This window comes from Leptinotarsa decemlineata, unplaced genomic scaffold (genome assembly GCF_025532065.1).
Source record: "Leptinotarsa decemlineata unplaced genomic scaffold, Ldec_3_MD MMD2_tig00000199_RagTag_RagTag, whole genome shotgun sequence".
NCBI lineage: Eukaryota > Metazoa > Arthropoda > Insecta > Coleoptera > Chrysomelidae > Leptinotarsa > Leptinotarsa decemlineata.
In genome coordinates, this window is record NW_027412544.1 from 5,223,146 (window position 1) to 5,243,225 (window position 20,080).

Consider the following 20,080-nt stretch of genomic DNA (forward strand, 5'->3'; position numbering starts at 1 on the left):
CTTTCACGTTATTGGTATTTGTTAACGATGGGTAAATTGGCAACTTAACCCTCTATATTGTCAACTTCCTCAAGTCCGTCTATTTTTTATTTCTTCATGACTATTTGGGGACAAATACCGAGATTCATAAAGTTAACGTGACGTTTCCCTGCATTCCTATCTTTTTGAAATTATGGCAATTATCATCTACAATCCTTACTAATTTATCTGTTTGCCGAATTTCGACCTAAGCATCTTTTTTCCAAGATGTTCGGGGACTATGTGGCTTGACAATAATTCAGTGTACATCCGAGAGTAGTACTACAAGACATACCTTGTTACCGCGTGTCACAAAACTCAGTTCATTGTGTGCAAGTACCGTAGAAACATTTTGTTGCAACACATACCGTCTTACCAGATAGGTACTGTTAACAATACCAATCTCGTCTAAGTTTTTCACCACACATTTTTTTTGTTTTTATACATTGAGGCTCGTACTATAAACTCATAGTAGATAAAATATTGATTAGATATAATTTATCTGGTCAAAAATTATTGGTGAAATCTAATTACTTTTTTTTAATTGTAAAATTTGGATTGAATCATTAATTAAAAAACAGCGGCCTCTCGGCGGCGAGTAACATCACGTCATTGATATTTTCATCAAAAAGTACTGAAAATGATTCCTTTCCATGAAAATTTTGTCCGATTTTGATATCTTGCTCGGTACAAAACTTAAGAGGGATTTACGTCACCGCTGCCTATTATTGCGCAAATCGGGCTCTTTTTCCAATGCTCTGACACTACGGGGAGCGCGCAGGCATCAGTAACTAACGATAACTCCCCACCCCGTGAGATAAATGATCACTGGGTCCAAACGTTGTATGTCCTGAAAAGATTCAATAAGCTAAGTATAACAACCTTCTGCTGTCTTCAAAAATGAATGTTTCGTAACTGATTTCCTGATATCCTCTGGAGATGAAAAGTGGAACTAGATTTTTTTGGATGAAACCGAAAAAGCACTCTTACCAAACACCAGAACTGCAATACTCTTCACGACGCGCGCATCTTCAGGAGATGGGAAAAACTGTTTTCTTCATTCCTTGAGAACGCCAACTTGGTTGGTGAAACGCGCTTCGAAAAGCGTATTGCATTTCTGGTGTGTGGGAAAGCTGGTCGTTATGGATCTTCTATCAAATTCAAAAAATTACCATGGTAACGTTCTGCTTTTAGTGCCGGAGGCAAAAAAAGTGTCAACTTGAACTACCGCCAGAATTGAAAGTGATCATCAAAAGATCATATATTTTTCATGCTTGAATATCATTCCTTCCTTTGAACCAATATATTATTTTTCACTCAAAGGAAAAGAATTTTTGTAACTCGTATGGTTGTCATTCCCTGCTATACCTCCGTCTATTTCCATGCTCGTCAAATAAAACATCACTTTTTATTCAAATTAAACAATATGCCATTTTCAAAAACGCTTTAGTCTACAACCGTTTGCGTAATATTCTGAAGACATAAATAACATATAACATAAATTCAGTAGGTTTTAACAATTAAACTTAAAATGACCAATAATTATTCTTATTCTTTCACTGCTAGAGTTTAATCAGCTTTATCCGTCAAACATGCAGATTCAATTTCAGCTGAATCAGATATATCAAGAATATGCAAATGGTTGTTTGAGCAAATGTTTGAGCAATTCAGATTCCATTCAGGAATTATATATTATTCAACCTCAAAATGTTTGAGTATGATATTAACTATTGAATTTACTATATAGATAAACAACTATTGTAAATTCATTATTATCGTTCACTTCTCGATTCTGAACCGTATTGAACCTCCGATTCGTTTCTGTTGTGGGGTAAGAATTAATAAACCTATTGCGCATCTCTGGTCCATGTCTCTTATATCAATCCATTGATTTTTTACTACAGAATTCTTATATCAGCACGTTCTCATTTCTTGCGGTGAGAAAATGAGATCGTTTCAAGAGCATAAAGCATATTGGAATTCCTTGTTCTTCAGTTTTCCTTCTCCTGAAAATGGCTTTAAGGCAACCCTGCAATATAATAAGCGATTGAAAACATATACATGACTTTGCTCTTCTGGCTGATCATATTATCTGTAAACAATGATATGAAAACCATAAGATTATTCAGTAAACATCAGTATATAGAGTATAGGATTACCAGTTCGAAGCATACTGTGTGTTCGAAGGGATAGTTGGAATAAAAAACGACCAGGTTCTTTGTGTTAATAACATTATTATTTTGTTTCAAGTCGTTTTGTGTTGATGTAGTCTCAAAATTTTAGTTTTTGCAATGTTATTTATTTTTATTACGAATTCGATAAGCCTGATGATTTTTCAATTGTTTTTCTAAGAAAAATTAATCCTGTTACCCAACCAACCCCCACTTAAATGGTTAACGTACTAATTAAAATTTCACCTCTTGATCGACAATTTTTTTCAAATCAGTAACTGAATTTCAGTTACTTTCGTTAACTTACACCATTATTTAAGTAGTGAGTCACAATCAAAATATTAGAGTTGTGCTCTATTAGATTGATGCTATTTACAATTTCATTAATGCTTTTTACAAAGAAAATATTGAAAATTTCAGCAATATCATTTTCATCTCTAATTGAAGGTATCTGGCCATCAAGCTCAAACTGAATGTTATTAACGAATGTTGTATTGATTTCATCGGGATCATATATCCTTCCACATCCGAAGTGAGTCATTTCCAAATATATATCAATGTGATTATAACAAAACCGACTCTTCTTTGTTTGGGTCTATTTGATCCTCCACTGTAATTCACAAAGGTTTATTGTAAATTGATAAATTCATACGGTAAGTGATCTTTCAGGTCGAATGTGAAACTCGGCCAAACTCTCAAAACTTGATTTGGTTCGCTGTAGGGCCATCTTGGTTGATTTTGCTAGGAGTGTGAAATTGGTTTTGCATTCCATATATTCAGTGCTAGTTTGGCAAATCTTAAAACAATGCCAATGACAGATTCTGATCCGACGAAACCATTTGCAGCAACCCCCTTGAAGGAGTGTCAGCAGCTTGTTTACTTCCTTGGCTAGTGTGGCAAATAATACAGATCAGAAGTCTTGAGTCTACCTATCGAGGATAATCTTTTTCAGCAGTTCGTTACCAATTAAGACATTGCTCGGTAGGAGCCAAAAGCTTTCAGAGCCGCTTGACTGGCCGTAAATATTTTTATTGACTTATGTATAAAGTTGGATTCTACTCATCCCTCCACACACAAATCAATAGCGAAAATTTTCAATTGGAATACACCTGCATCAGAACCTGAATGGGTTTTTGATCCATCTGTGAACCAATAGTTCACCAATATTTCTCCTTTCTGGAAAATACACCCCCTCTGCTTGGAAACGTGACTGTATAATGTAGTTCGTTATTGACAGCAGAAGGCATTGATTCGAGGATCATTCTCATAATGCTGTAACTTTCAGTGTCATGTTGCAGTCTGCTACGCATGAGTCTGATTTGTGCATAATTCTGTATGCTTTCCATCTTGCCTCTTTCTCCAGAGAGAGGCTTGAGTTTAGATGAAGAACACCTATATATTTCTAGTTCAAATCAGCCCCAATGTTCGATTTAACATTGCAGGAAAATAAAATGGATTACTATAACATGATACTGTTTTTGTATACAAATGATGGCAATTTTACATAAAAATTTGATAAATGAAATATGTTTTGTACTCTTTTACATTTCACGGTCACAATATTGTCAAAATCGCTACTGAAGGTGCAAGGAAAATCCTCTCTGGATGGGAGATTAATATATGAAATACCCTAAAAAATTATTTTTCGCACTGAAATGATTATAGATCATATCATTATTGGCAATCAAAATGGCGATGATTAATTGAGACCATTTCAAAATACCCGTAATGCTGTGCCAACTTTGACTAATTCATATCCTACTTCAGCAAACTCCCCTTTCTCAGCGAATATTATTCACTTCAGCAGAAAATAGCACCATATCATTACCAAATCAATTTCTAGCAGTACCTCAATCGAATTCTTCCATATCTTAGGTTTGTAAGGCGTGGGAGAAATGGACAGCGCGATCCCCTGATCTCATGTCATTAGATTTTTACCGGTTTCATGTAGATATGCAGTGTATGCAAATCTCAACCCCTGACATATTCAGTAACATTAGAAAAAATTCCATTTAAGATTGAGATGTTGCCAAGATGTTCGTAGCGAGCATTTTGAACGTTTTCTCATCACAATAATATTTCTTTTGTTTTGCACATCATCAAGAAATAAATGCATCACTCATCAGTTTCTGAGTGCCTTCAGTAAATTTATGTAAACAAATTATTTCATTCCTTAATGTCAATTTGAAAACAATTGAAGATACGCGAAGGACATTGTACATAAAATATGTCTAGAATACCGTATGACACAGACTTAGAGTACACCCCTTTTTTTATTTCTTCAGCTATTTTCACGAAATTCAAAATACTGATGGGAGTTTCCTAACCACCAGTTTTTGCGGAAATGCCATGAACGTTCAATTTTCAAATGAAACACTCTTAATGATATTACAATCTTGAAATGAACGAATTGGAATATATGTTTCTGTCAAGTGACTTAGAATATCACTTCTATGTGCTGTCAAAGAAGACAAATATAAACTTTTGGTACTTTCAATGAAAAAAAAAACTAATTTCCACACCTTCTGCAAGTGAAAAAGAAAAAATTTCTCAACAACGCTGAAGGTGATTGTTTTCGAGATATTTACAATTTTCTTTATCGATCCATATTACTTAGCTCCTAAGTAAAGTTGCTGAGAACATTACCGAAACTAAGTATGCAGTGGATCTCTTCAAAATAAACAACTTTCATCTATTAGATTTGTATCGAAACATTATTCTTTTTCGAGATACAAATAACTAAAATTATAAAAAACTTATGACAAAAACCAACTATGTTTTGAAAAATTTCATCAATTTGTATCTCAAAATCGAACAATTTTTCGATAGTATTCTATAGAAAAAAGTTTTTAATTTGACGAGATCCACCACATACTTAGTTTTTGTAATGTTCTCAGCAACTTCACTCAGCGCCCTAGTAGCTAAGTGATATGCAATCGAAAACTCGCCGATTCCTCGACTGAATGGACTGCTGAATGGAAAGCAGCTGCAAATCTCTGTGGATGGCTTCATATCACATGAACCACGGAACATTTACAATCATCCGTATTAACTTTCTGAAGTCTCTCCAAAATGGAGCCGCTTGTTCTCAAACGCCTGAAGTGTACATGATGACAGGCTTGAACATCGGGTTTTACAGCGTAATTTTGTTTTTGAGACTCATTTGGATCTCCTGTTGATTAGTTGTGTAAAGTGAGTAGAGCGTGGGAAGCCCCCCCCCCCCCCCACCCTGTTGCACTCCAGCGATGACCTCCTTATTCTCTCTCTACTTTAACCTGAAATGTTCTGTCTTTCAGGAAAGATCCAATCTACTGGATCAGGCTCCGAGGCAGGTCGAACGCGTTCAATTTGTGCAGAAGGCCTTCATGCCATACAAGGTCGAACGCCTTCGAGATATCTAATAAGACGACGTATTCTCTGCGATTATTATTTAGCTCTGAGATGGTGTTTTCTACACGTCTCAGAACCTGTGATTTAGTGGTGTATTCTCTCCTGATGCCGAATTGTTCGCTAAGTAGAACATTTCGGTCCTCAACTTCTTCGTTGAACCTTTGCAGAACGACTCTTAGCCACCGCCGAGAGCAGATAATTCCGTGAGAACAGCGGGTTCTTACCCTGTTTTGGGATCATGATGAAGATTCCATGCTTTCACCTGCTGGAGAAGTATCTGAAGGCCAACAAACTGTTAACAATGTTCAGTAAACACTCAATGCAGTCGTCCGGAAGGGTTTTCAACAGTCTGTTGGTTATTAAATGGACCTCCGGAGCTTTTTTGTCCTACTTTCAAAAAAGTTAGGGCAAATTGAAATAGATAATGCGGCATATACAGCGCCTTCTTGATGTTACATAAAAATTAATACGAAATTATTATTTCCTACGTCAAAAAAATTCCTAATTCAGTGCAGATCACTTATTTTTCGCAAAAGTTATTTTTGAAGAACTAACAGAAAAATTCAATTTCAACACCCTGTATCTCTGAAACGAAGCATTTCCAGACACAAGTTAACATATAGATCAATTAATAAAAAATCACAATATATCAACAATAAGAACTAATCTAATTCTTGCAGGCAAGTAACACCAATAAACAGCCCAAACTGAAAATTTCAAATAGCTAGGTCAAGGAGTTAGCTAGGAGTTCTGAGGATAAAGCTGTATGAGTAATTGAATATGTGAAAAGAAACATGAAAGGTTTGCCACCGCCTAGTTGAACGACTGGGGGAAGTTGAGATAATTTGTAGAGTATATCAAGTCTAGGATTATACCTATATCTTTGGTTTCGAAAGCAGATTCACTGGTAACCACACAGTTTGCTACCAATTTTTTTTTACTGTTTCTAGGTAATTTGGGTCTGCTGAATACGACAACAGATCACATTTCTAACAAATAGGGTAATTTAACACAGCACTACCTACATATATGTAGTGCTGCCACCCATCAAATAAACGAAACACGAATAAAAAGTAAGATATCTGCCAAAAAAAACTTAACTTTTCATGTAACCTAACCAGCATTGCAGCACAAATCTGTTATTCGACGTCACCTAAAAACTTCCTTATATGTGATTTTCTTGCAAAGGCTTTGAAAGGACGGTCCCTTTGAAGACTCCAGCAGTAATCCGCCATCATGTGAGTGTCCCATCTCCCCTGATACCTCTCTTCCATCGTTTTGATATCTTGGTGGAAGTGTTCCCCTTGTTCCTCACTAAGGTCACCAAGATTTTCTGGGAAACGGTCTTAGAGGTTGTGGAGGAAAGAATTTTAATACTCATATGACAACCGTGTTTGTTAAAATTGTTGAGCATTTCTTCCACTATATACCGGTAATTTTCCGATTTATTGTTTCCAAGAAAATTTTCCACAACTTTCACAAAAGAGCACCATGCATTACAGTCAATTTCAGTCATCGATTTTGTAAAATGCGAATATTTTATACGTTGTCGTATCTGAGGCCCATCAAATATTCCGGCTTTCAATTTTTCTTTACTAAGTTTAGGGAATTTGCTGGACAAGTATTGAAAACAAGGACGATTCTGATCTGGGGCCTTTACAAATTGTTTCATCAGCTCTAGTTTAATATGTAAAGGTAATATTATTTTCTCTCGGTCGACCAAAGCTTCATTAACAACGTTAGCTTCTCCTTGAACTGAAGTATCTCCAGAACGCCAATTTATTCTACTCCAGTTTTGGTCCTTAGCCCTGCTATCCCAAAGACACAGAAAACACGTATACTTTGTATAGCGACCTTGTTGTCCCAGGAGAAAGTTCACCATCTTAAAATCCCCTTCAAAATCACTGTCGTCTTCCTCAACTCTACTAGTGTGTAGTTCGTCAGATAACATTTCGACATTATCCTCTGGTAACATAGTTAGGCTGCTGAATATTGGAATGGGTATCTGCTCAAGCCGATGTGGAATTGGTCTTATTGCTGAATCCAGATTAGGATATATCCACGTATGTCGATTGTTATGATTAATGCCCTTTATATTCACAGAAAAAGCAATCGTCAAAATGATTTTTTGGTTCCCTCTATACCATTATAACACCAAACTTTAAACATTTTTGTTGTCCTTTCGTCCACTGTGGCAAGTTTTCAAGACAAGTTTTGCACACTACATGTGGATCCCAAGATTTATCTTGATCTCCTAAATGAACACCAGAATAGGCTTGATATGCCCTTTTTATGGAATCAGAAACTGGTTTTCTACTTTCCTTTACAATGTACACGCCACATATGTAGCAAAAACGTTCGGGTTATTCACACAACAACGCCTGCTCGTAGAAGCCACGGATTTTAGTTGTCACAAACAAACTCTTGCAACGAAACTCAAGTTCAGACTAAATTTCACAATGGAATGCAGTAGAATTTATAGGAATTTATTGAGGCCATTTCCGAGAAAATACTATTTACTTATCGGACAATAGGTAAGAAGCAATTAGCGCTAATTTCATTTCCAATAAGTACACTTTAATTAGAAGTCATTAGTATGCATTTGTCTTAAATTTTGTTAAGTTTGTTTATAAACATATTGCAACTATAGTGGTGGAATATGCAGAAATGCAAGAATATTCAGGTATTTGTATGTTACATCTCGAAAACTAGAGCTGATACAAAGAAAAGGTTTGTATTTTTGGAATCAACACAGATGAATAAACCAAAATCAGTTGATTTATTTTCAGCAGCAAGACAAACATTTTTTGGTGGGATGTGTTATTCATACTACATTCGAAAGTGATTGGGTGATGTGTTTAATCAAAGCGAAGAATATGTCATTTGGATTCTTTCAAACACATATCATTTAGCGTACACCAGTTAGATAGACAATCTATATCATTTCAGAGAATCATTGTATGGGCCTCACTTTTGATTATTTCAAAATATTTCAAATTGTCAGCAAAAAGCAAAACTTCACTTCCGTAAAAGCAGCGAATTAGATTGTTAATGAAAAAGTTGAACAACAGTGATTTTAAGTGTGATACTTGTGGAACACCCGATGTAACTGCAATGGTATGAGAATAATAATGGTTGAAAAAATAATGGTTAACCCTGACAGTTTGCGTTTTTTCCGTAATATAGCTCTTGAGCCACTGCATCGCCCTTGAGCCCATCAACGCCGTATAAACCCAGTTTATGTTCAGAAATTTGGTAGAATGAATATGATCGGAGTTTTCCGAAGTTTTCGTTCGATTTTCGAACGAATCACCCTAGATGTGAATAAACTTTGGAAATTAAATAATTTTCCGAATCTGAAGATACTCCATAGTCAAGAAGCTCGGTCATCGCAATGAATCAACATCATTGTATGGAATAAAACTTAGGTATTTTCTCATATTGCTATTCATCACAAAACGGATTTTTTTCAAAACTGTATCAACATACAGCGTATTTCATTTTCAAATCAAACGTCGAGGTAATTTCCGGAAAAATCTTCCACTACATCAAGAAGTGCATTTCTGTGAGCATATCAAAAATAATGAATTTCATAATGGTGGCTAACGAAATAAAAGAAAACAGGGGATGTACCATAAATTTGTGTCATTCAGTATAGGGTATCGCATTCAGAATAATAAAATTGGTATTTTTGTCATAATTACAAAATACACTCCGCATTGAAAATAATTGTTGAAAGAGTACGACATTGAAAATACCAAGTGATACAATATTCCGTTATCTTCCATTCATTAGTGTGAAAAAACAATGTTTTTTTTTAATCACTTATGTCAAGACACATTTTCTCATTCAGTTAGCAAGATCAAAATGGTATTGAGGAATATATCGATGCCTCCTTATATGTATTTTTCAATGTGCTCATCATTTTCTATCAGCTACTTCATCTTTCATTCCAGATCAAAGAATACGAACTCAGCGAAGTATTTCACCACGCCGAAGATGATCAACGATACGAAGTTCTCAAAATGGAGCATCTCACTAAAAACACCATCGATGTCTTCAATGGCAACAATGACATCCAAACCGCAATTGAAGAAGAACGCGAAGAACAGGAAGTTCATCACAACAAAGTCAGACCACGACCTAGGCCATTGAAGCAATTCACCCTATCTACCCCTTATTCTACGACGCCATTGAAAAGTTATTACACAACAGACGACAGGATGTCGAACATGATGTGAGTGTTGTTTATTTTTCACTGTCCTTTTACATGAAAAAGAGTTCATTACATCAATGTTTCATCAAGCAAGATTCCTAATGATATACATTCGAAATATCGAAATTGAATCGAAGGTTCTAGCGGAATTTAATAATCCCAAAACGTATTTGAGAACACTGATTCTATTCCTTGTGTTACTGTGTTCAGGAACATCTGAAATATACAAATTTTCATTTTTAAAATGGAACTTAATATCGTTCCTGGAAATATCAATTAGACTGCCGAATTTTCAGACTCGAAAAATGATGACGTTTTCTGAGTTTTCAAAAAATAATAGTCACCAAGAAAGAATTTCGAAAATTATTTCATAATCACTTTTTGTAGATATATTCTCAGAGAATTAACCGATTTTGAGGGCATTTGTCTAGATTTTTTAATTACTAGAAATTGTTTTTCCATTAAAAAGTAGGTCGGTTTGGAAATTTCTACAGTTTTTTTCATACCTTTGTAATTTTTTAAAAAAATCAACAGACTATGATGCAAACTGTTGCATTTGATATTTGTTGAAGCGAAGGGCTTGTGCCAGTTTTAATGTTCTCCAAATTTCCTCGATCAACTTGGTTCAGATTTTCAAGAAATGTAACTTTTCTATTCATGATCTCAAATATAGAATTATATTTAATCGAAGATAACAAAAATAACAACATTTTCGTATTCAAGAAAAACTTTATTGTGAGATTTTCAGTCGAGTCGTTGTCAGGTCAGCTGAAACTTCTCTTTGAAAAACCTTATTCCAGATTTGCTAGCTGGATTTTATTCTTCGTCGTTCCCCATCTTTACCTACCCTCTGGCTGACGACTCACATGTAGAATGGTTTCATGAACTGAGGTGAAAAAAATTCAAAGAATAGTTGACCCTTGACCCTGAGGCTATCACTGAAACTCCCGCTATTATTGGACTCGAAAAATAATAGTGATGACTATTTTTTTTCTAATTATATTCATCAAGCGAATAACCTAACTGGGATGTTTGATATTGTTATTGTACCAGAAATAATATTATACAAACATACCGAAAATCCCACTTACTACTATTTCTTCTTCCTGAATTCATATTCATTCTATTCCGCGAACAAAGACATTTCACATTTGTCTATCCCGAATTTCATACCGACAGCATGCGTGTACTCTTCCACCACCCCCAAGAACTAATAGAGATCCTTCTCTCCAGAGGCATAAAGTTTAAGATCATCCATATATAACAAATGGGTGACCTCGTGCCTCCGGTTTTCGGGGTTGCCACAGTTATACCCTCGAGTATTTCTGGGCGCAACGGATAATGGCAATAGTGAGATACAGAAGAGAAGGTAACTGAGGGAATCGCCCGGAAATACACCACTTCTGAAGGTGACCCCCCTGTTTGGACTTTGGCTTGACCTGATGTTATGTTGACGCGAGTCCGCCGGAGTGGTATCAGTTGTTCAAGGTATCTCACTATTTTGTCGGGTACCGCAAGGCATCCGGGAAAATACAAGATGAGATCATGCGATGTGGTCGTCTCTGCTCATATATCCGTTCGAACACTCGGTCAACTGCATGTTAACAGTTTGTGATTCTTAGGAATCGACAAATCTCCGCTTTTGGGTATGGGAACGGTCCGCTCCTCGACAAACCAATCCGGAATCGGCTGCTCTCCATCCAACCATGAGTTGAAAACTTTGGTCAGATGGTTCGAAGAGCCCTTGGCCAGATGTCATCTGGGGTTATCGGGTTGCGGAGTTCGTTGAGATCAGGCTGTCAAAGCTCTCTGCTGAAAGCTTCGAACTGCGCTAGGGCTGGAGTGTTTAAGTTGAGTGGCTGCAGGTGTTGATAGATGTCCTTTCAGAAGTTCAACCTGCTCAGCGGTTGGTGAATTATCTACACGTGAAAGCTCTTGGAAAAAGCGAGGTTTCTCGCGGAACCTGAGGTTTTCCGCGATACTTCTCGCTCACCTCACTAGTGACTTCTTAATAGCCACTAGCATTCGTATCCTATTAGTAGGAGAATCATATGCCCTGAGCAAGCGCAGTGAGCCAAGAATGACAGCCTTTTCTGCATCTGTGCGGCTAAGATTTCTGCCTTAGTGCGGCAAGCTAGTATGATTTCAAGATCCGAGAGTAGAGAGGACATCATTCCACCAAGGACTCCAATAATCAAAACAACCATCTTGACAGAGTGATCTGGATAGAGTCTGCGGATTTCGAAGAGAAAATCTCGATATTTTATCCGCAAACTCCACGACAAATATCGTTTTGCGCTGGTGGTCAAGAAGGACTACATCAGGCTTATTAGCTTGTATGAGCCTGAGGGTGGGAAACGAAGAGTTCCAATAAATTCGGCACTTCTTGTTCCCCACAACGGATTCAATATCCCCTGGAGCGTAGGGCTCCGTATTATTATTACAATTTCAATTTAAAAAAAAATATAACATGATATGAAAACAAAAAAGTGGATTCCCACCAAATATCATTAGAAACAAATCATTTATTTTGGAGAAAACATTGAAAACTGAAAAACCCGGATATTTTCAGGTTAGGTATGTGACAAAATGGTTCAATCATAACCAATTTCTAGTAGAGATGTTTTATTTTTAAAAATTAACAATAGTATGTTATACATGTATAATTGTCGTACATCGAGTGGTTTTGAATATCCAAAGATATAATTAGAGGCGTAGTCATTTTTGTAGTACCTCAGTTTTTTTCAGGTGAATGTGTAACATTTCTACTCCAACTGAGTATGGCATAATGGAGCCTAGATTCAGGTGATTGATATCAAGAACGGATCTCATATAAGCTCCTTCATATATTATCCCGAAAAGTCTTGCAAAATCAAATTTTCTTTATTTTCAGAAATAGAAATGTTCAATTTTGCACATTCCCTATTTTTTTTCCAAAATCAGGAATACATATTTTTCTCCAATGCAAAATAAGAGAGTGCGAATTTGCGAATTACAAACATTTGCAATAACATCTAGAACATTATTTTTTCATACCACCGCACTATTAGGTTCAACTAAATCAAAGTTTTGCTACATCATTATATAGGGTCTTCCAACAGGGACTCCCGACTTCAAAAATTGATAACGGCGGCCATCTTGTTGAAGGTACATTTGTCAAATTGGTTGTCATTCAATCAGTCTGCTCACAATGGACGAATATAGCATTCAACAACACGTGCAAATAATGAAATTGTTTCATCAAAATGGGTATTCTATTGGAGTAACGTACCGCGAGTAACGAAAACATCGCCTCTGTTTGTGAGAATGTGCAGGATAATCCGAGATAGTCGATTTCACGTCGCTCATAAGAACTTGACCTTTCGCAGACCACAACTTGGCGAATTTCACGTCGTGACTTGTGCCTACACCTGTACAAAATTCAAGTAACCCAGGAACTGAACGTAAACGACCATAGAAAACGATGTGTGTTCGCTGAATGGGCTCTGGATCAGTTGGCAACTGACACTAATTTTCATCGAAAAATCATCTTCAGCGATGAGGCTGTATGGGTACGTGAATAAACAAAGTTGTCGAATTTGGAACAATCCACATGAGACACAAGAGCGCCTAATGCATGCCGAAAAAGCCACTGTTTGGTGTGAATTTTTGGCTGGCGGCGTCATCGGTCTATATTTCTTTGAGAACGACGTTGGCCAGGCCATCACTGTCAACGGCGAGCACTATAGTTCGATGATGATCACCAACTTCTTTTGGCCTGAATTGGATGATCTGGACACCAACGACGTTGCGGTATCAAAACTCATGCCACATTGAATATTCTGCACGAGCCATTTGAGGCCAACATAATCCATGCCATCGGTCAAATTCAGCCCCTAAGTCATGAAAAATTGGACGTTTTGAATGCACACTACCCTTAGATATCTTTAACACACTTTATTTTATTTAAATTTAAAGATAGAATGCCCTCATTGGAAAACCCTATACATATGTCGTTAACATCTAAAAAACTCCTTGAACTAAAACGTATCAGTTATAAATGAAAGAGGATCCAAAACGAATTCCTATGATTCCAGATACATCTTTTGTATCTGTATCGTCTATTTTCATGCTTTCTGAGCACTTTGTGATATAAGAGTACTGAACAATATGCATGTCTAACAGTATCAAATACTTTGTTAAAATCAAACTATTGCTGCATATTGGGAGTTACCATTCGTCTAAAATATATCATAAGTTACAATATGAATAAGTACTGTAGAGAAAATATGTTCTGTAGTATGTTCTCTTGTAGAGAAATTAAGGTAAACCAGCTGACATTTTGTGAAGATGGAAAAAGTTGTCTTTATCCCAGTCTATCCCAGTTTATATCCCAACTGAACCATCTTATGAATTCCACTGCTGATTATGGGTACTTAATTCCAATTGCCCAAGAAATTTAAGAAGTAAAAAAAAAAATACATACCTGATCAATCAAAATGTAAATAATGATTTTCTATGCACGCAAAATGCTTCAGAGCGAACTGGAGCACGCATAAATTTACCAACTGGGAGGAAAAGTACAACCAAAACGCAATGTGCCAATATCAAAACTACCCTCTCTTTATTATTATTCAATATCCAATCAGTAAGAAACAAAACTTATGAAGTTTTGATTTTTCTTGAATCATAGAATATACCAGATTTCGTTTTTCTCACTGAACACTGGCTAAGAGAGGATGAACCATGATATATTCCAAATTATGTCATTGTAGCCAAATATTGCAGAACTATGGTGGAACTATGATTCTAGTGAATGATAAAATACTCAATGATCCTATTTTAGTAAACATTGATAAGTGTGACTTTACTTTCTTTCAGTAGAAAATAAACTTGAATTCTCTTTGGTGCATGAAAAAAATAACAATACCTATATAATTTGCATTTATCGAACTTTTCAAATAAACTTAACATTCTTTTATCAAACCTACCAATTAACTCAAACATTGTACTCACAGGTGACTTTAATATAAATTACGACGATGAAGAGTTTAAGGTAAAGCAGGATCTACATAACTTAATGACCTCTCTAAACTTGATCGTGCATGTTAGTGAACATACAATAATAACCATGTATTCAGCCACTATCATTGACTATATCTACTCAAATTTGGAAAAACAAAATATTAGCTGTAAGACTGTTCCCGCAGGCATTTCAGACCATAAACGTTTTGAACTTTGATGATTCAAATTCAAGTCAATATGTTTCGCGAGCTGTCAAAACAATTAAGAATAAGTTGAATATTCAATATTGTCAATTAATTAATGAATATGTTCGACATGGAAACGAAAAGGAATCATATTTCAGTTGGAAAACGTATGACAAAGTGATCTGACCGAAATAATGCTATTCACATGCATAAATTCATTTCAGAGAAGATAAAATATTCAAAAACGGCAGAAAAACTGTTTACAGCTTTGAATTTCCAACGGATAAAACAAGTAAAGAATGAAAATTTTTTAAGATTTATAACCGAAAATGAAGGTGATGATGAATTTTATTGCTTTGCATAATTCAGCCATAAAGATTTTATCACGAAATTAAGTGAATTATTTTTATTATCTTTACTTTTCCACCCTATCTATTCCCTGCTGTTCTAAAGGAATTTTACGATTCACAGTTTATTAACAAAACTGGGTTGGCTTTAGAGGAGATGAGATAACATTGGAAGGCAAGAGATTTTTCATTTATTTCGTTTATAACTGCCCCTCCGAGACGAAATAACAATAGAAGATATGATCAACAGCGTCGTGAAACTCGCGAAATGTTTCCGCTTTGTCAACGCCATTCATTCTACTTTGTTGTTGATTATACAGTATCATTGTAGAGATACTCACGAGCTAGACATTCTCACTAACTCATCTATCATTTTTATCAAAAAATTCGGTGCATTCTGAATAGTGAAAAACACAAACTCATAACAAAAGAGAATTACGATACCTTCAGTTCATTTCCATCGTTGATTGTTATTTTTTTGCAAAATCTAAAATATTTATTGTTACCAACGGGTCATGTATAACTCTTTTTATCAGCGAAAACTGTATACCTATATCTTTATGATTCTAGGATATACTTAAATAAATGATGAATCCGTTGAATTTATTCTTTGTCTAAAATAAGGAGAGCATGGGAAAATCATAAACTAATACTATTTTGGTTGAATTAGAAAAAGGTTGCTAATTTCAGTGCTCATTCAAATGACGCTCTGGAGATATTCAAAATGAATGGAAATGAAATGAAATTTCGTTTTCACTTCTTTTTGTTTAAGGATATATTATTATAAAAAAAACACTTTTTTGATACGACTTTTCACTTTATACCTTCACTAATTTTAATTTTTTTGCATAATTTTGAAAATGTATTCAAATAAATCGTGCAATTTGCACTTTTTCGTAATTGAACCGACTTTGCATTTCTCACGATTTCCGATTTTCCAATGCTGCTCCTCTTTATTTCGAACGCATTGGATATATTATGGAAAGTTGCTCAAACAATCAGCTTCAGTAGAAATAATCAAACATAATAAAATTATGAATAACAATGGTGGACCAATAGCGAATATATAGTATATAGCTTGTTGAAATGATATTTTATTTATTAGATTCACTTGACTATTACATAAGGGCACATTATAAAAGTTATTTAGGGCAATATTGTGTAATTAATTTTATATAGCTTGTAATATTTCAATTATTAGATTCACCTAATTATTACATAATGACAAATTGTAAAACTAATTTAAGACTAGTAGATAAGGCAATATTGTGAAATAAATTTTATATAGCTGATAATATTTCAATCAATAGATTTAACTGACTATTACATGAGGACACTTTGTAAAATCAATATTCAAGATTAGTAGATAAGGCAATATTGTGAAAATAATTTAAGACACTAAAGACGCAGGTTCCTAGAACAGGTATCTATGGTATAAATAAGGGTTACTTTGTGAATATGATTAATGAAGAAAAGAGAATTGAAACTTTCTGTTTTTTACCACTTTTATTTGTAACCACGATACACTCATAACGGTATGCTACTCTCTAGTTCCAAACGCGTCCAGTTCGCGCAGATGACGTGAGTGCGAAGCATATCGGGGTTGTAACTTCGTAGACTTGCCTAAATTCAATTTGAATTTCTCACAAGTTCTCTGTTATGCTGTGAAGTTTAAGAATTATTACGAAATTATTGTCAAGAGTGGTTTTCAAACATTTTTAATTAGCTTTTGTCAATTTAGTGTCGTATTTGAAGCTTCAATAATTAAACAAAAATACGAGTAGGTAGGTTTTCAGCAACTATATGTTCCATTCATTTCCATAGAGATTGTTTCGAAGATTTATCAGTCAAAGAGCAATATGGTACTTTTTCAACAAAAAACGCCCGTATTTTGAAAACTGATGCTGTGCCCACTCTGAACCTCTTATTTAAGAGAAAGCAAACTGAAGAATCAGAAAGAACAATTCGTTTTGCTAATAGGAGAAAATCCACTCTTTTACTAGAGCAACAATTGGAAAATTATGAAGGTAGTGTTTCCACATCACTACAATTAAATACTGAAGAGATAGAACAACCTGAACAAACAAACGTAGATAGCACTTGCAGTAATTCAGTTCAGTCGAATGCACAACAAAAAACAGAAAAAGAGAGGTTAGGTTCTTTTATCAATCGAACTTATTGTCACTGTGAATATTGCCTCTAATCGGTGTTTTTTCTTTATGCATTTTTAAATTTTTTTCAGAATTGCGGAGTTACGTATAGCAGAACTAGAAGAAAAGGTTGCACATTTGGAATCGTTAAATAGGGAGCTGTGCAATGAAAATTTACAGCTGAAGAAAGATATGGAGACATGCAGAAAATCATTGGATAAATGTTTTTCGTCTGGTCAAATAGAAAGACTATTGAATCTCCATAAGAATCTTACAAAGTGGTCAGCAGAGGATATTGCATCTGCCATACCATTGAGAAGTGTTAGTCCAAAGGCCTATCTCTATTTGAGAGCGAACGCATTACCCCTACCAGCACTCTCTACTTTAAGGAAATGGGCTTCTTCATTCATTCTCAGCCCCGGACTTTTGACCAATGTTATCAATCTCATGCAAAAAATATCATTTCAATTGAAAGACATTGAAAAGTTGTGTGTTCTTTCCTTCGACGAAATCCATTTATCCAATAGGATTGATATAAATAAAAAAGATGAACAAGTGATAGGCCCAAAACTTGCCGAACTGTAATGGTACGAGGGCTGATTAGTGACTGGAAGCAACCAGTGTTTTATGATTTTGATCAGCCAATGAAAAAAGAATTTTTAATCCAAATTATATCTACATTATTCAATGCCGGTTTCACCGTGGTAGCCATAGTAAGTGACATGGGTCCTACGAATATGAAATATTTCTCGGAAATGAATATTGCTCACGATAAGGATTGTTTATTCCCACATCCTTGTAATGAATCTATGAGGATTTTTTGTTTGTCGATGTACCTCATCTAATCAAGTTATTGAGAAATCAGTCAGCAAGTACCATATCGAATTGAAGGGAACTGAAAGACAAAAAGTTAGGCCAGCAGTGCAACTGTTCTCTAATTCTGTTTCGAAGCCAGTTTTATATTGTGGAAAAAGCGGATTAATGCCATCAGAGTTACCCTGGGAACAAGTATCAGGCTTCGTTCATCTCATTAACATATGGTTTGACGTTATGAATTCGAAAACGAAAATAAGGGCTAACGAACCATCTAAAAACGCATTTGGTTTAAATTTAGAGGATCAGAAAAAAGTACTAGAAAAAACTTCCAATGTGATTAAAACACTACGAGTGGGAAAACATAAATCCTTGATTCAGTTTCAGAAAGGTATACTTTTGAGTAATAGATCAATTGTTGAGCTCTTCCTTTATTTTCAGAAGAGGCACTCTGATGTCCAATATATTCTTACTACGCGACTGAATCAGGATATTCTGGAAAACTTCTTTTCTTACATGAGAGGGATGGGGTCATCTAATGATCATCCAAATCCTCTGGATTTCATTTATAGAATGCGTTGGTTCATTTTGGGAAAACACTCAGCATCAGTTTTCACTGAGAACAGGAATACCGAAGAAACCGGAGAGCAATGTTCAATCCAACCTCTAGAACAAACTTCAGAACATCCTGAGTTTGAAGAGTTAAACTGCATTACTGCTGATATGTTTGGGAATATATCAACCGGAGCGGAATGTCTGGAAAACTCCCGGGGATTCCAAGATGAAGAAAATTTGATTCCTTTTTCCTTTATAAATCCATGTTATGAAAAATGTCACAAGAGGCGTTGGAGTTACTCGGATTGAAAGAAAAAGTAAACAATGACTCATTAACTTATAAAGCGGGTTATGTGGCTCATAAATTCAAAAAAAAATATAATTTGGGAACGGAAGTCCTTCCAGCTTCTTCCAAAGATTTGGATTGGTTGCAAATAATATCAAGGGGAGGTCTTTTAAGACCCAATAACTCATTCCTTCAAGCAGCACAAATAATGGAAACCGAATTTCAGAAAATGCATGGAAATACATTATCCAGAGAAAAAGGTATCTTCAAAACTTCAACGCAAAGAACCATAGAAAAGATAGAAAACCCAATACCATACGGTGCATTACATTGTTTGTGCAGAACAAGGACCTATATAAGATTGCGGGAGATTAACAAACAAATAAGTTTCCATAATTTGAAAAACAGGATGGAAAAAAAAATTAATAAGTTCGTAAATCAACGAAAGAAAACTCGATGAATTACCAAAATAGCTTCTATCTCATTTTGTAGCTCGTTGTGATATGTCTTGTTACTTCAAATAATTAGAATATGGAAAATTTGACCCATGTGCAATTTATCTTTTTTGAAAACAAAAGTACTTCAAAAAATATGTATTTTATTACCTAGCCGAATGAATTTGTCAAAAATATTGTCAAAAGTCGGAAATATCATCACAGTATGTATCACCCTCGGTTTCATCAATAGGGTGAGAAAATGACTCATAATTTTAGTGTTCAGTAGACTCAGGAAACAAATATACCTACTTCTGAAAAAATCAACATGTATGTATTTATGCATTAAGACTAATAATTCCATTTTCATGCGAAAATGCCTGGAGATATTCGACCGAATCTCACTCTCCTTCTAATGAATTGTGCGTTGTCCGGCTCCGTGCTTCGCAGTGACGTCACAAGTCAGGACAGAGCGGACAGAGAGATGCGCGTCGGCAAACCGTTATGAGTG

At 35.3% G+C, this 20,080-nt stretch overlaps 1 protein-coding gene across 3 annotated transcripts in view; it reads left to right on the forward strand.

Moving 5' to 3' along the window:
• The window catches only part of mspo (M-spondin), a 593,209-nt gene that overhangs the window by 557,526 nt on the left and 15,603 nt on the right, over nt 1–20,080 (forward strand). For all 3 annotated transcript variants that reach the window (XM_074172813.1, XM_074172815.1, XM_074172814.1), the window contains exon 5: nt 9,536–9,816. In XM_074172813.1, the coding sequence (XP_074028914.1) occupies nt 9,536–9,816 (281 nt within the window). The remainder of the gene's footprint in view (nt 1–9,535; nt 9,817–20,080) is intronic.